This window comes from Chinchilla lanigera, unplaced genomic scaffold (assembly GCF_000276665.1).
Source record: "Chinchilla lanigera isolate Chin_1 unplaced genomic scaffold, ChiLan1.0 scaffold00094, whole genome shotgun sequence".
In the NCBI taxonomy this organism is placed as follows: Eukaryota; Metazoa; Chordata; class Mammalia; order Rodentia; family Chinchillidae; genus Chinchilla; species Chinchilla lanigera.
Genome location: NW_004955495.1, coordinates 7690388 through 7704397, shown reverse-complemented (window position 1 = coordinate 7704397; position 14010 = coordinate 7690388). Strand labels below are relative to the sequence as shown.

The 14010-nt window shown below is 52.2% G+C and overlaps 1 protein-coding gene across 2 annotated transcripts; it reads left to right on the top strand.

Annotated features, from left to right (window-relative positions):
• The first annotated feature begins 746 nt into the window (after positions 1-746).
• LOC102003667 (phylloquinone omega-hydroxylase CYP4F2-like) lies at positions 747-13624 on the top strand. 2 transcript variants are annotated; one of them, XM_013505323.1, is made up of 13 exons: positions 747-895; positions 1347-1545; positions 4367-4511; positions 6154-6207; positions 6296-6423; positions 8283-8404; positions 9533-9803; positions 11171-11237; positions 11429-11558; positions 12459-12592; positions 12677-12741; positions 12898-12980; positions 13369-13624. In XM_013505323.1, the coding sequence occupies exons 2-13, from the start codon at positions 1348-1350 to the stop codon at positions 13574-13576; spliced, it is 1605 nt and encodes a 534-aa protein (XP_013360777.1). In that variant the 5' UTR covers positions 747-895; position 1347; the 3' UTR covers positions 13577-13624. The 2 variants fall into 2 exon arrangements, with proteins under 2 accessions (XP_013360777.1, XP_013360776.1); XM_013505322.1 differs by having other exon boundaries at positions 790-878.
• Positions 13625-14010: the final 386 nt, after the last annotated feature.

Here is a 14010-nt window from a genome sequence, read left to right as displayed (position 1 = left end):
GAAGTAGTCGTTGCCAGCCCATTTCTTCATTCCCTTTTGGAGGCTCCTCTCGCTGTACCCCAATAAGGACGTCATGTGACATCCCACTTTCCGGAGGGAAGACAGCCCAGGAAGGCTGGCCTGTTCGCAGTCAGAGGCAGGCAGAACGTGGGCTCCACTGCGCCCCCTGCTGGACACTGTCACAGAGGCCCCTTTTGCTCTTACTCCCTCGTACACCCTCCTCCCTTCCTCCTCCTGCCACCAGCACAGCCCAGGTTCCAGATGTGCCAGATGTGCTCTTCCCGGTGGGCTTTTTTTCTCTGGAATCTGACCCTGGTGATGCCCGGGTGGGGCTGGATTCTTCGTTCCTGTCCTTGAAAGTTGTGTCTCAACCCACACCCTGCGCTGCTTAGAGGCAGGACTTGAACTCTTTCCAGGCTGTGCAGCTAGGGAGCCCGAGGCTTCCATCTCCGAGCTTCCTAGTTCTGCGCTGAGAAATGGTGAGCGGTGCGTGCTGTCCTCCCGCCTGCACGTGAAGAGAAGCCGGGAGATGTTCCGGGATAAGACCTGAGCTGGCCCTGGTCTCCTGGAGCCCGAACCCTGCTGTCTGCTTTCTATCTGCCGCACCCTGGCCTTTGTCTGCCCCCCAAGTATAAGGATCCGGCGCTCACCCCGTGCAGCTCAGATTTGCTTCCTTCTGTATACAGCTGGCCCTATTCACATGACTTGGCCGCCTGCCCAGGAAGGCAGGAAGCAGCTGGGTGTGGGGTGGGGTGCAGTGGGCTGATCTAGGCTCACGACAGGACCCAGGGACAAAGAAGAACTCGACCTGTGTAGCCTACTCCTGTTCTCCCAGGAGGCCAGAGGAAGCTATAGGGAAAACCTGCTTTTGGCAGAAGGTGCCAGGCTTCTCGAGGTGGGGCTGGAGGGTCCTCTTTGGGATGGAGAGGGTGCTGGCCAAGGCTGGGACGGTTCCAGGAACTTAATGGCCCCAGAGACTGGAGGTTTCTGGGTAACAGCTCTTGGGCAACTGTCTATGGTTCAGCCATGTCTGGACTCTGGTCAGCCTCTGTCTCCTTCCTCCTCTCCCTCCTCCTCCCCTTCTCCTCCCCCTTCCTCCCTCCTCTCTCCCCCCTCCTTCTCTTTCATTTTCTCCTCCTCTTCCTTTTCCTCCTCCTCCTCCCCATCTTTTCTCACCCTCCTCTTCCTCCACGTCTCCCTGCTCTGACTTCTTCCCCTGGATTGTCCCCAGTGTCCCTCCACCTCCCTGTTACTCTCTAAGTTTCTGCCCCTCTCCATTGTCCCTGGAGTCCCCAGTCTCCTTTCTGGGACTCAGAAACCCTTCACCTGTCTCCTCTTCCCTACAGGATGACACAGCTGAGTGTGTCCTGGCTGGGTCTGGGGCCAGGGGCAGCCTCCCCCTGGTTGCTCCTGATGCTTATCGGGGCCTCTTGGCTCCTGTCTCGAATTCTGGCCTGGACCTACACCTTCTATAAAAACTCTCGTCGTCTCTGGTGTTTCCCTCAGCCCTCCAAACAGAGCTGGCTCCTGGGTCACCTGGGCATGGTGAGTGTGGCAGCAGGGGGCCTGGGACATCAGGGTGGATGGATTGCTGAGGGTTTGGGATGGGGATTAGCTATCTAGGATTAGGAGGCCTTGGCCTAGGGCAGTAGAGAAGCCAAGGAGATGACTCAGTCATTTTTCTGTTGACACAGAAGGTGACTCACACATTTTTCCACAGACACACTCATCCTGCACTTGTCAGGGGCTCCCTGGGTGGGCTATCTTGAGGCCTCCAGAGGGTACTGTCCAGGGTCTGCTCTCAGGCTGGACCCAGTCTCTCTGTCAGCTCATCTTGGGATTTCTGGTTGCTCACAGGAATGAGCATTGATTCTCCCCCCTCCCAACACAGGGCCACAGCTGAGGCAGAAAAGAGGTACAGGCCGACTCCCTGCTCTTTCACGGGAGAACTTCCTGTTATGTTGTTATTCCTCTCATTATGTACCAGTGGACTCTGTTTTGCAACCTGGATCAAAGATGGCTGCTCACGTCGCCTATTAGAAGCCTTCCTTGACTCCACCCTCAGTTCCACACCTTGACCTTTTACATAGATCTGCTTACCCTTCTGGGTGACGTGGCTTCCCTTGCTTCCCCCTGCAAAGGGCACAGCTGATGGGCCTGCGCCCAGCTTTGCCACAAACCAAGTTGCTCTCAGTGGTCTTGGAGGGGGGGAGGGAGGCGAGAAGATGAAGAAATATATACAAGAGATGAAAGCTGAGGTCAGGTGGAGCTCTCTCTCCTGATAAGAAAAGAGGACCTCACCAACCCCCATAGGGGTGTTTATTTATACTTTTGACAAAGTTAGCATCAGGTACACAGGGTTGCCTAGTGACTAATGACTGGAATTGTCTCAGGCAAGATGCTTTCCTCAGGAGTGAGGTAGCTTGATTGCTTTAGGCACTTTGGCCTTGTCTTGACCCCATATGTGTGACCAATTCCCAGCTTCAGCTGCTCCCTACACAGCTCCAGTGAAATCTTGCACAGGGGGCTTTGCGTCAGAGCCTGGTGGGCAGTGGGAGGGAGCTGCCACTCTGATGGGGACTTAGAGGTCTGCTCCCCTGGGGTCTGGAGGATCCCTGATATGGAGACCCTTCCCCATGAGAAGGACTGGAGCCTGTATGTGGAGCCAGCCCTAGGGACAAGTCCTTAGGACACACTGTTGCGCACAAGCTACCTCTCCTGGACATTTCCTCTTGGCGTTGGAGCCAGTCCCAGAACAAGAAAAGCCACCTTCTGTGGCCAAGTGGGCATCTCTGTGGGCAGTCTGTGGGACATCTCCATCTGCTGTGGGATACACCTTTGGGAGTGGGAGATGGCCCAGGGAGGGGTGCAGAGAAGCACTCCACGCTTCACGATCCAGGTAAATGTTCCCTGCAGGGTCTGCTTCACCTCCACAGCCTGGAGGAGGCGGCTGCTGCTGAGCTGCTGGGATGGGTTATTATTCAGGGTTCTCCAGAGAAAGAGGATCAACAGGGGCTGCACGTGCATGTGTGCATGCGTGTGTGCACATATACATGTGTGCACATGCTAATGCATGCAGAAGTCATGCCTCACTTAACAGTGGGAGCAAGTCCTGGGAAATTCATTATGAGTGGGTTTTGTCCCCAGGCCAGCGTCACAGTGTGTGTCTTCCATACCCCTGAGGGTGTCTTCCACACCACCTCGTCCGAGAGGTGCCACCTGTTGCTCCTGGCATGCAGACCTGTACATCCGTGACTGTTCTGAGCCGGGTGGGTCCCTGTAACACAGTGGTGACTATGTACATTTCTAAGTGTATTTTATAATGGGAAAGGTGCAGTAAAATTTTTTGGCAATGGAAATTTCCAGGTGCACTGTAATCCTATGGGGTCACCGTTATACACGCAGTCTGTGGATGGAAATACCCTTACACGGTGTGTGAGTGCAAGTACAGCCAATGATTTATACAGGTGTACAAGCACGCACTTTGGGAGAGTTATTGCTTTACTACGGGAATCAGTTCATGTAGTTCTGGAGATAAGCCCCAGATTTGATATCTGCAAGTGAGAGAAGCAGAGAAGCTGATGGTGTGATTAATGCTAGCTGAGTCCAGAGGTCGCAGGACCTGGTGGATGTTATGGTTGATACATCGTGTCACCTAAAAGCTTAACTAAGTGACTCAGCAATTCTACCTCCTGGTGCGGAAAGGACGCGCCCTTACCGCAGTAGGATGCTGTTTACTGTGTCAACTTGAGAAGTTTAGAAGGTGAACGAAGTGACAGAACGAGGGGGCCAGGTCCTTACTTTGTAAACATCCTGAGCCTGTGCAGGAGGAGGGCATGGAGATTACGTGAGCACTACACCCCGCCTGGGGGGGGTAGTCTGCTTACAATATAAGGGAGGAAAAGAGGCTTGTTCCCCTGCTTTCTGTGCTCTTGCTGCTTTTGCTGTCCTCTGCCGCCTTAGACTTCTGCCCCTGTACCATTCCACCCCGCCTTGCAGCCAGCTGATTATAGACTAAAACCTCCACAAACTGTGAGATAAATAAACCTTTCCTTCCTGAATTTTGGGTGTCAGATATTTTGTTCCAGCAACGAGAGATAAGTAATGAAGACAGCCTGATTGGGGCTGCTGGTGTAAGCCCTGGAGCCTGGAGGCTGGATTCTGGAGCTCTAATGTCCAAGGGCAGGAGCAGATGGATGTCCCAGCTTGAGAAGAAGGAGTGCAATTGCTTTACCTCTGTCTTTTTGTTCTCTCCGGCCCCTCAGTGGATTGGATGGTGCCACCCGCACTGTGGATGGTGAATCTGTTGTGGAAACAGCATCACAGAACCATAATGTAATCTCAGGAGGTGAACATGTGTTTGCAGGTCACTGCCACGGAGCAGGGTATGAAGAAAGTGGCTGAGCTGGTGGCCACCTACCCCCAGGGCTTTGTGACGTGGATAGGCCCCTTCCTCCCCTTCATCATTCTGTGCCACCCTGACACGGCCCGATCTGTCCTCAGCGCCTCAGGTACTCACAAGGACTTCATGGCTGGACTTCCCTCCCCTCTGCCCCGTGCTTCTGTGTGGCCCCTGCAGCACCTTGGTCCCTCCTTGCCTCCTCTCTCTCAGCTTCCCCCTTTTTTTCATGTGTTCGCTTGTCCCCGCTCCACTCTCCTTCCTTTCCTGCCACCCACTGCACGCACTGCGGTCCTGGTGTTCTGCGTTCGGTGCCTCACTGAAGGCCTTGTACCGGAGGATCTGCTCATCTGGAGGAGACAGAGACAACCCACCTCGTGTGGTCAGGAACGGACCAGAGAGGGATGGGTCCGTGACAGCTCAGTGGAGAAGCAAGGTCCCTAGAGCAGGGGCTGCCCAGAGCAGGTCTGTAATGACTAGCGGGAAGGTTTAAACGAGAGGCAAGTGATGGAGGGGACATCGGCCGCATCCCAGGCCTTCTGCCATGTCTGGCATCAGCTTTGCCCGTCTTCGGGCCCGGAGCAATGGGAGGGTTTGTGGCTGGTGTGGGATCTGGGCTGTGGTTTCCATGACACCCGATTCTGCTGGGCTGTTTCCTTCTACCCCAACCTGTCAGTTATCTACCAGGTGATTATAGCCCTTCTCCAGGCCCCAGGAATGCTCCTGAGGAAGCTCCATCCCTGTCTGGCTCCCTTCCCCTGCCCTCTGCCCTTGCCCTCCTTGGACAGGCTGGGTGGGGCAGGGTAATTGACTGTGGCCGTGGTCATCTGACCTCTGCCTCACCTGGACCCCAGCTGTCTGATTGCTGGCTCTGTCTGCTTGGGCCTGGAGCTCATCGGTATGACATATCCTGTGTGGCAATCTTGTCATATTCAATTTAAGCCTATTTTGTCATAGTCACACTTAAGCCTGGAACCTGATTTCTCCTGGTGTCTGTTACATCTCGTCACACTTGTTTAACACCTGTCATCTTCTACAGACGGTCACATCTGTGACTCCAGGCCAAAGACACTTGGGGCACGTAGGGGCTTGCCTGGTTCCTGTCAGAGCTATCTGAGATTGTCCTTTTGTCTTGCTGTCGTATTTGGTCTATACTTGGGGCTTGTCTGAGATTAGGACCAGAGTGCCTCTAAGAAATGACTGTGACCTCAATCTTGTCTAAGACAGGTCTTTAAATATATCCATGTACTGTCTGAGGCCCTATCGAGACACATCTGGAATATTAATGGAACCACATGTAAATCTTGCCTGTGGACTGTCTGTGGGGTTCATAGAGGTCATGCCAGACCATCTCTCGTCCATATCAGAGCACACTGTATCATGCCATGGTTGTCATGTATGTTGTGGTCATATCAGGATACATGTCACATGTCCTAGGTCTATGTCAAAGATTTCAAGATAGACAGGACGTCCTAAGTCTCTGTGAGAATCTCTGTAGAGTGTTTTGCTGTTCATGGGCATGACAGAAGGTGTTAGATCACGTGGGAGCCATGTCAAGGTGTGTTGTGTCATGTTAGATTTTGTTTTTCTCTACCCCGCTACTTCTGCCTAGTTCATCTCTCCTGTCCTTCTGCCTCCTGCCTGTTTCCTGTCCTTGGCTCCTGTTCTTTCCTGCTTGGGCTCGGGGGAAGTGCAGAGCCTTGGCTGGGAGGCTCCACCCTGCCCATGGCCCCTGATGGTTGCCTTCACGTCAGCTGCGGTTGCACCCAAGGACATGGTCTTCTACAGATTCCTGAGACCCTGGCTGGGTGAGTACCTGCAGGTGAAGGGGCTTGGGGACAACCTGGGAACCAGGGGAAGGATCTCCTTTGCCCACTGCCCATGGCTGCCCACTAGGGGATGGGCTCTTGGTGAGTGCTGGTGACAAGTGGAGCCGCCACCGTCGCATGCTGACACCCGCCTTCCATTTCAACATCCTGAAGCCCTATGTGAAGATTTTCAATGACAGCACAAATGTCATGCATGTGAGTCCTAGAGCCCAGGGTCCCCGCTGGAGCGTGAAGGGTGAAGGGCTCTGGAAGGAGTACTTTGAGACCACTGGTCTTTCTCTCTCAGTTTTGGTTCCCCCCTCTGTAAAATGGGGATAAAAAATCCTATGACAGCTGTGGGTTTGAGGACATAATGGAGTCACGTCCCTGGCACATGGTAATTCTCAGAAGGAGTTAGTTTACAGGTATCTCTCACAGAAGGAGACTTGCAAACTGAGCATGGGGAGGAAGAAAACTGCATAGACTCTATTGCTGAGCCACAAGCCACTTCCAAACTCATCAGTTTAAAGCAGCAAGGGTTTAGGATTGCTAGTAAATGTGTACGTCGGTAAGCTATGTTTTCTGGATGGTGATGGAATCACTGGTGGTTTATGATCAGCTGTGGATCAGGTGGGGAACTTTGTTGATCACGGGTCAGTTCTTTCCCATATTTTGGGCTTGACTAACTTCAGGCTGATTCAGAATGGCCTCAGCTGGGACAACTGGGCTCTCTTGCATGGTTCTCTCCCTTCAGAAAGCATGTGGGGTTGTTTATTTGGCAAAGACAGGGTGTCATCTGTTTGGCCAAAGTCAGAAGTCTAGCCCAGAATAAAAAATAAGAAGATAGGATCCACCTCTTAACAGAAGTTGCTGAAAAATAACATTGCACAGGGTGTGGGTGCAGAAATAAACTGGGGCAAGGGTTTTGTGAAGTCCTTTTGCTTAGCTTCAGTAGAGAAGTTAGCTTCTTACTATTTCATGAGTTGTCCCAGAAGACACAAGATTCTGGGATCAGAGACAAAGAAGAGTTGATTACTCATGATGCAGCAAGCAGCAAGTGCTTCTTGTTAGTTTTCTTCCTTTTTCCAAGCTACCCAAGTCCCGTGGGGCTGACACAAGTGGGCTTCAATATATGCCACTCAAGTGTATATTGCATCACAGGTCAGGAGCTTTGACATAGGTAGCCTTCTGCTGTAGGTAGCTGAAGCAAGGCTGATATTTGTCAGAGGTTCTCAGTGTCTCATTCCTGGATGTTGTTCTCTGCAAACACAACTCTGAGAAGCCAGCCAGGTTAAGAACATCAGAGGAGTGCACTTTTGGTAAACCCAGCAAGGATACCTAGGGCCTGTGAGGGACTGCCTCTCCAAATATAAGCCATTTTGAAGTCAGTTTATAACACTGATGATAAAGAATGCCAACATTAATTAAGTACTCATTATATGTCAGAAATGATGCAATCTGACAATGTTTGCTGTCCAATTTAAATTGCACAGCCTGGCAGGGTCACACATGCCTGTAATCCCACCACTCGGGAAGCTGAGGCAGGAGGATTGCTGTGAATCTGAGGCCAGCCTGGGCTTTATAGTGAGACCTTGTCTCAAAAAATTATTTTTTCACAAACACATGAGGTAGAGGTTATCTTTGCCCTTTTACACATAAATCTAAGGGTCAGAGAGATTTAGGGAGCTTGACTGTGTTTGACCAGCTAGAAGTGAGTTAGGAATGATGTGTTAGGTGTTCCTTCCTTATTTATTGTATATCAAGGCAAGTGAACCTAACTGCTGCAGAGATTCCACAGATGGGACCCAGGGAGCGGGGCAAGGAGTTGACAGAGGGTGCAGAGAGGATGGAGGTCGATTTGGAACCTAAACTCAGGGCACTGACTCCCAGGCTTGAGTCTTCCTCTCCTAACTGTAACAGCTGCTGTTCCCATCCAAACCTGGTCCTCCCGGGGGTCAGCGGTCTGGGGCCAAGAACTGCAGGCTGGTTCTGGGGACTCCATCCTGGCGGTTGGAGTTGGGGAGGGCTCAGGGAAGCCAAGGCCCACTCCCATCTCTGTCCGCTTCTCTGGCCAGGCCAAATGGCAGCGCCTGGTCTCCCAGGGCAGCACCTGTCTGGACATGTTTGAGCACATCAGCCTGATGACCCTGGACAGCCTGCAGAAATGCGTGTTCAGCTTTGACAGCAACTGTCAGGAGTGAGTCCTTTCCCTGGGCTGGGACCCTGAGCCATGGAGCCAAGGGAGGAGGTGGGGAGGGAGGACTGTCCAGAGGAGCCTACGTAGAGGAGTGGGTCAGGAGTTGGCCCTTGTCCTGGTCACTAAAGGGTAAGAAAGGGGGAAGGAGAGGAAGAGTGGCTTTTCCATGTAAGTGAAATTGTTTTAGTAAAAGCAAGTGGGCTTGAATTGGAGATCCCTTGCAACAGGCAGTGATGAGGCACCTGGAAATGAGACAGGAGGGGCAGGCAGGGGCTAGATCCTACGGACATCAAAATAACACATCAAAGGGGTGTGAACTTTGCCTGATGTTTCAGTGAATCACCGAAGATGTTTGAACTTATGTTGGTGAGGTTTTCTTACTGTGACAAAATACCTAAGATAGTGAAATGGAAAAAAGGATTACTTTGGTTTAGTTTCATAGACTTTCATCAACTTTTGGTTTGCTATGTTACCATTGGGCTTGGGTGGAGCCATATGTCATACTGGGAGTGTGTTTTGGAGGAGGTTGTTCCTTCATGGGTCCTGGGAATGAAAGAGAGAAAGAATGAGTGGATTCCTAATGTCCTTTCCTACAGCAACATCCAATCACCTAACTTCTTTCACTATATAAAGGTCCCACTACCTCCCAGTTATACCACAGGCTGGAGGCCAAGCCTTTAACAATTGACCTTGGGGGAGCAACAATAGCAGAGTCAGCGATGGGCATGACCAGAGTTGAGCTCTGTGGAACACTGACCACCACATAGACACTGGATGGCACTGACAGTGAAGGTCAGAGAGGTGGAGGGGCCGTGGACCAGTGGAAGAGAGTGAAATCTGGGATATATGGACAGTTTTTGGAAAGAGAGGGAAGACTGGATACTGGGTAGAAAAGAAAGGAGAAGAGGACAATATCCCCGGGGCCCCTAGGAGCTGGGGTGCAGGCAAAGAAGAGATTGTGGAGAGTTGAGTATCATGGCTCATCCCTACCATGTACCAGTGAGGACATCTGGTTCTGGATTCTCAATTTTCTCTTGGGAAGTATCTCCCACCTGTGGATAAGAAGAGCTCTTCATAGACCTTCAGGTATATAAAGCTGTTCCCTCTCTTTATATCCTCATTCTGCAGGAAGCCCAGCAAATATATTGCCACCATCTTGTTGCTCAGTACCTTTGTGACAAGAAGAAGCGAGCAGGTCCTTCTGCACGTGGATTTCCTGTACCATCTCACCCCTGATGGAAAGAGATTCCGTGAGGCCTGCCGCCTGGTGCATGACTTCACAGATGCTGTCATCCAGGAGCGGCGGCGCACCCTCCCCAGTCAGCGTGTGGATGATTTCTTCAAGGCCAAGGCCAAGTCCAAAACTCTGGATTTCATCGACGTGCTTCTGCTGAGCAAGGTGGGCGTTTCAAGAGGTAGAATCAACCTCAGTGTCAAATGTCAGATCAAATAATGCAAGCTTGTTGCACAAAGCACTGGGGACTCCTTGTGGGCGTTTTGGGTGGGACAATTCAGAGAGGTAGATGTTAGAGATAAGTTTGGAATGCAGTGAGCAAGACAGTGTTAAATCTGCAACTGTGAAGAGCCTATTGACAAGTCAGTTAGGGAGCCGTGATTACATCCATGTCTGTATTTATGCCAGTGTCTATATCTATATATACATTTATCTTGACACCAAACTCCTTGATCAGCCAGATCATTTATCACTCACAGCAATAACAACAGACAGAGGAGGACTGTCCTAATGGTTTCATTTCCCAGCCCTCCCTCCCTGGGACATGAAATATTTTTACCTGTATGTATAGCAGGGTTTACATCCCAGAAGAAAGGCTGGCACATTATGACTCTTAGAGCTTATGTAGAACAGCGGGTATATCTGCCTCTCCTTTCCCCTAGGAAGAGGTAAAGAGATGTGGAGGAGGAGCGGGAGATGGAGGATGAACTTTGTTCTGGAATTATAAACAAGTTCTTTCTAGTGCAAAGGTAAAGCCAATATACCTGTAAACCAGTAGAGGTGACCCCAGTTAAGATAAAACAAGATTCTCTGGACTTATCATCCAGCATATGAGCAAATGTCTTTGGAGTCATGCTTAATCTCTTTCAAGATAAATTGCCATTCAATTATCCTGTAAGCAATGCTGTGGGAAAATTGAGTCTACAGAAGCCAGGAGCTCAGGAGAAGAAAGGAAACTTTATTGAACACTGCTGGACCCAGAGGAACAGTCTCCAAAGTCTGGGCTGATTACAATATGTCTGTCTTTTTTATAGGGTAGCAAGTAGGGAGTTATAGAAACTAAGATAAGCATAACTGAAGGCCATGGTACATTGGGTAATGGGTGCTTGTGGTGAGCATGGCTGCATGTAACAAGGTGGTTTTTAGAACATTCACGAAGTTTTAGTTTGATAACAAATCCTTCAGTTTAGCCAAGTTCAGTGGCAGAGAACAGAATAGGTATATCTGTACTAGATAAGATGGTTGCAATTAGGTCAGGATTTATGTTTTACCAGTACCTGTTATCAGAAGCCCCTCAACCTGAGGAAGCATTAAAACATTCAAAAGTCATTGATTATGCCAATGAAGGACAGAATAGCAGGCAGGGAGCTAGGGGGAATGCAGGTGGGGTGGGGACTTTGAAGATGTCAGCCGAGAGAAGTGGAGGTGTGGGAGTAAGCTTGTGTCACTGGATGGAAGAGCTGAGGTTGCCTTAGGTGATGCTCAGGATCCTGAGAGCTGGTGTGATTCAGAGGTTCTTGCCTTCTCTCCAGGATGAAGATGGAAAGGAGCTGTCAGATGAGGACATACGAGCAGAGGCTGACACCTTCATGTTTGGAGGTGAGGGCTCCAGTGTGGAAGTCCAGACTGTGCACGGTCTCTCCATCTGAGGGATGTGGTCGGTCGACCGTGGATCTGTCCATGCTTCCCACAACCGCTTCCTCCCCGGGGTCTCAGGGGACGGGCGCTGTCCACACTGTGATTGGTGCTAAAGCAGCTCAGAGACCCAAGGCTGCCCTGCCGTTGCTCAGGCCATGACACCACGGCCAGTGGCCTCTCCTGGGTCCTGTACAACCTGGCGAGGCACCCGGAATACCAGGAGCGCTGCCGGCAGGAGGTGCGAGAGCTCCTGAGGGGGCGTGAGCCCGAAGAGATTGAATGGTGAGTCAGGCTCCCTCTCATGGCTTTGCTCTCTGGGGATGGGGGAAAATGTTTCACCGATTCTGCCATTATCGCCTAGTGGGAATAGGAACCAAGATCAGTGGCAAGTCCTAGATGGATTAGCAAGGGAAATCTCATGTTTGACCTCTGTCAATTCCTATATTATATCTTTGTCTTTGCCTGTCCCTGAGCCCCTCTCCTGGCTCTGCTCTCCGGCTGGCGAAGGTAGACAATGATGTCTTCATTCTGCCATTGCTGCCCAGTGGGTATATGAACTGACTCCAGAGGCAGACTCCGTTCTGCAGCCTGACTGGCAAGGGAGAGATTGTAAGCTTTTGGGACAGAAAGATCTGGGCTGTTGAGAGAATTATTGACAATGTGATAACGAGTAAGGGCGGAGGATGCCACCTTGCACTTGTTCAGTAAATGAAATCCTCTTCCACTCTTTTTTTCCTCTAAAATAGCATTTTCAAACACCTCCCCTCCTTGAACATGTATTCTTCGCCTATGCTCTAACTCCTCCCCTAGTGTTAGACCAGCAGTTCATAAAAGACTGCTGGGTAAAAGCTGTCTACCTGTTGTCCTGAGCACCTGCATCCTTCATCCATCCCGCAAACACCCCCTCTGCCTCAACACTCACTGTTGTGCCCAGACCCATTCTACGCCACAGAGACCTGGGGAGGACCTGGCTCAGCGTTCTGCCTTCCAGCTTGGGGCAGGGGAAACAGTCCTAGGTCAGGACAGTCCCAGGACACTTCTGTGGTTTTTTGCTTTTCTAATTCTCAAATATCGGATCCCTCTGGGCCTTATATTATTCCAGGGATACAGGTTTCACTGGGCAACACAGGACTGGTGGTCTGCTTTTGGCCCTGGATAACTGTGGTTTGGGGACTTCTTTAGGGAGGACCTGGCCCAGCTGCCCTTCCTGACCATGTGCCTCAAGGAGAGTCTGCGGCTGCACCCTCCAGTCACCGGCATCTCCCGCTGCTGCACCCAGGACGTTGCGCTCCCCGACGGCCGGGTCATCCCCAAAGGTGCCACCGGGGGTGGTTCCTGGGCAAGAATCAGGGTCCATCGGGCCGTGGGTCCTTGTCCTTACGGTACCTTCCTCTCCACAGGTGTTATTTGCTTCATCAGTATTTTCGGGCTCCATCACAACCCCGCTGTGTGGCCGGACCCCGAGGTGCTGCTTTCCCATCCTGTACAGGGGTCTTAGAGAAGGGGATATGGTGCTGACCTGGGAAATCAGACATCACCCGCCTCTGCCACAGGCGCGTCTGTCTCTCCCTGGCTGTGCTGGGAGACCCCACACAGCAGCTGCGGCTTGGTCTCTCTCCAGGTCTATGACCCCTTCCGCTTTGACCCAGAAAACATCAAGGACAGGTCACCTCTGGCCTTTATTCCTTTCTCCGCGGGGCCCAGGTGGGTGCAGCGGGTGTCTGAGCTGGGGATGGGCTGATGGGGCTGGGATTTGGGTAGCACGGCAGGGGCATCAACCGAAGTTGTGGACGGTCGGAGGTCTGGGTCAGTTTCCAGCGGCTCCTGTACGGGTCATGCGGGAAGGTGTGGAGCCCGAGGGCTGGGTAGGGGAAAGAGGGGTCCGCGATGGGCTCTGAGCCCGCCATTCATCACGCCTGATCTGAGTTGAGCGCTGCTGGGGGACACACATGCCCAATTGGGGTCCAGGCACGATTAGCCCCCTCGCTGTCCCTGGAGCTGACCAGGGTGGGGTGGGGTCCCGGGCCAGGTTCGGAACGACGGGGCTGGATGGGCCGGGCGCTGTCACGGTCCCTCCCCTCCCCGCCCGCAGGAACTGCATCGGGCAGACCTTCGCCATGGCCGAGATGAAGGTGGTGCTGGCGTTGACTCTGCTGCGCTTCCGCGTCCTGCCCGACGCCGCCGAGCCGCGCAGGAAGCCGGAGGTGATCCTGCGCGCAGAGGGCGGGCTGTGGCTGAGGCTGGAGCCGCTGAGCGCCGGGGCGCAGGGAGCCCCAAGGCCTGACCAGGAATCCAGCTAACCCCACCCTCGTTTGCAGACCCTGGAATAAACTGTGCTGTCACCTGTGCCTGAGTCTCAGTGAGCGCCAGCAGGGGTAGCTGGGGAGCCATGGGTGGGCGTGACGGTGGAGCAGGAGGGCTGGTGTCTCTGATCCCAAGACCCTGACTGCCACTGGCTGAGCTCAGGGCCCCATGCTGACGGTGGGAGCCATGGGAGGTGTTTGAGCAGAAGAGCAACAAGGATTAAGGAAAGCAAAGGCTCAGAGTCCTGGAGTGGAAGCCTTAGTTGCAGTATCTTTCCATCACAGGACTTCCTTCTGATCCTCTTTTCCCCTGTTGAAAGTCTGCAGTGTTTCTGTCTTCCTCTTGGAAGGATGTAGTGACCTTCTTGTCTCTTCTAATCCGTCTTGGCTTGAAATTCACTTTGTCTGCAAATGGAATAGCTACCTCTGCT